The sequence below is a fragment of the Naegleria gruberi genome, assembly GCF_000004985.1.
Source record: "Naegleria gruberi genomic scaffold NAEGRscaffold_635, whole genome shotgun sequence".
NCBI classification, from domain to species: domain Eukaryota; phylum Heterolobosea; class Eutetramitea; order Acrasida; family Naegleriidae; genus Naegleria; species Naegleria gruberi.
Window position 1 is genome coordinate 1 of NW_003162923.1, and position 2,725 is coordinate 2,725.

The 2,725-nt window shown below is 31.3% G+C and overlaps 2 protein-coding genes across 2 annotated transcripts; one reads left to right on the plus strand and one right to left on the minus strand.

The window, feature by feature from the left end:
- Positions 1–21: 21 nt before the first annotated feature.
- On the minus strand, positions 22–1,041 carry NAEGRDRAFT_76917 (uncharacterized protein; the record flags this gene model as incomplete). The annotated part of the gene is made up of 1 exon (XM_002668126.1): positions 22–1,041. The coding sequence occupies one exon, from the start codon at positions 1,039–1,041 to the stop codon at positions 22–24; it is 1,020 nt and encodes a 339-aa protein (XP_002668172.1).
- Positions 1,042–2,211: 1,170 nt separating this feature from the next.
- On the plus strand, positions 2,212–2,673 carry NAEGRDRAFT_54921 (uncharacterized protein; the record flags this gene model as incomplete). Its single annotated transcript, XM_002668125.1, has 1 exon — positions 2,212–2,673. One exon carries the CDS (start codon positions 2,212–2,214, stop codon positions 2,671–2,673), a length of 462 nt encoding a protein of 153 aa, XP_002668171.1.
- Positions 2,674–2,725: the final 52 nt, after the last annotated feature.

A 2,725-nucleotide genomic window follows, 5' to 3' on the forward strand; every position in this document is an offset into this window, starting at 1 on the left:
ACATATAATTAATTTCCACTTCTATTCCATCATATATGAAATTCCCTCATATAAAAAGTAAAATCTTTGATATTTTTCATCAAAACTAATACTAGACACAGTTCCTTCTCCCTTATACTCCTTTTCCACTTTCATACTTTCTAAATTCATTACACAAATCAGTGAAGAGTTAGTGTTGGGGAAGAGAACTTTTCTGCTTGATGGTTCATAACACAAACACCAAATTGATTGTGTGGTGCTGAGTTGACTAGTTTCAAATTGGAGGTTGTGAGATAATTTACACTTGAAAAATGATTTTTCTCTTGTGACAATTAAGAATAGATCCAACTCTTTCGAATAAATCATACCCATTGGTTTTCCAAGAGTCACACCTCCAAAATCATAAACTACTTTCAGCAAGTTACCATCCAAGGAATCGTACAGTTTCAATCTTTTGTTATCAGTATCGGCAACAACAATTAAATTTCCCCTAACATTCGAATACTTTCCATTCGACTCGACACATACTACTGATCGACCATATGAAAATCCCTCCTCAGAATACGAATCATATCTCAATCCTTTAACCCAAATACAGTTAGTTTCCTTTCCAGATTTACTATTCTCAATCCACTCCTTAATATTATACTTGTATAATCTTTGATCAGAGCTGAGAAATATTAAATAATCAATAATTTGAGAATTTATATCCACGAAACTTTCCAAACACATTGCCCTCACAGAATAGTACATGGTGTGAACTAATTTTGTTATTGGATTTCCTCCCTGCAAGTTTCGAATAATATTTCCATCATCATTCAGATAGACAGTTAGTCCATACTGTCCGAAACCAAAATTCTCCTCCACAATAATATAATCACCATATGATAACAATATACTAATTCCACCACCGCCACGAGCTTTCTTCAGATTAGTTTCATTTAATTTGATTTTTAAATTAAATATATCCAATTGCTTATGATGATCGAGACGAAATTTGTCTAATAATTGTGATGATCCGATGGATTGATCGAGTAAGAGAATGAGTTGATCATTTGACATTTTTTTAATTATTGGAAATAAGAAAGATAAACCTGTAAAAAATTTTGAGTGGTTAAACTACAAAGTGAACTATTTACTAGTTTTTCATTAACAAATTATTAAGGACTAATTTCGATTTTTCACAACATTATTTGTCAACCTGTACAGCACGTTTACTTCAAATTTGACGCGTTTTTTGAAAGAAAATAAATTAGTTAGAAAAAATTTTGTTGTTCTTCTGCTGTCAAATCCAAAATAAGCATTTCAATAGAACAACACCTAACCACTCGTTCTTACTCATTTCTACATATTTTTGAGAATGCTGCCACCCCAAGGGGTATGTCAATGCGAGGATTCATAATTTGAAGTCAGATTTCAAAACTACCTTAATTCCATCGAGAAATTAGCATTTTGTTGAATAAAATATTATCGTTACAGATTCTTTTCAAATGGAGTTGAGTTTACTTGCCAAATCAAAATTGAAAGATGAAATACTTTAAATTTTAAAAAAAACAATTTTAATTTCCCCAAATCTTGTCAAACTTGAAGTACAGCACGTTTACTTCAAATTTGACGCGTTTTTTGAAAGAAAATAAATTGTTTAGAAAAAATTTTGCTGTTCTTCTGCTGTCAAATCCAAAATAAGCATTTCAATAGAACAACACCTAATCACTCGTTCTTACTCATTTCTACATATTTTTGAGAATGCTGCCACCCCAAGGGGCATGTCAATGCGAGGATTCATAATTTGAAGTCAGATTTCAAAACTACCTTAATTCCATCGAGAAATTAGCATTTTGTTGAATAAAATATTATCGTTACAGATTCTTTTCAAATGAAGTTGAGTTTACTTGCCAAATCAAAATTGAAAGATGAAATACTTTAAATTTTAAAAAAAACAATTTTAATTTCCCCAAATCTTGTCAAACTTGAAGTAAACGTGCTGTAAACGTGCTGTAACGATATTTAAAACAATATTCGAAAATACATACTGGATACATGCCATCTTTAGTATCTTTCCAACTTTACAAATAAGGTAATTATGTTAGTCCATACGAGCGACAGTAACTTTTGTGCATTTTCTATACAATCGTGAGCAGTAATCAAATATTTGTTTATATAACAACAACATTGTTTTTCATTTTCGTTGTGTTTAGTCTTGGATAACAAACTTAAAAGAAATAACAAGAAATGGAACAAGTTAAAGTTTACAGAAGTGCAGTTATTAATGCGAGTGTGGAGACTGTGTGGCAAGTTGTGAAGAATTTCAACGAGCTTCCAAAGTGGACGGGTGTTGTTTCGGATAGTGTATTGGAAGGTGGAATGCAAGATAATTCAATTGGATGTGTGAGAGTTGTTTCTCTGTTGAATCCGAATCCTCAAGATGATAGACCAATTAGAGAACAATTAATTGCCTATGATTCAAGAAATCACTCCTTCACATACAAGATTTTAAGTGGACCTAAACCTTTCGAATATTTTAATGAATATTATGCAACAGTAACTTTAGTCAAAATTACAGATTCTAATCAGACATTCATTGAGTGGAAATCTGAATTTACCTGTCCACAAGGAAACCAAGAACAATTCGAGAAATTTGCAGGTGCAGTTTACATGAAGGGAATTAAATCTCTTCAACAACAATTTCCTTAAATTGTTACAATAAATTTCAACATTTGAAAAGAAATCTTCAAAATTGGATGAA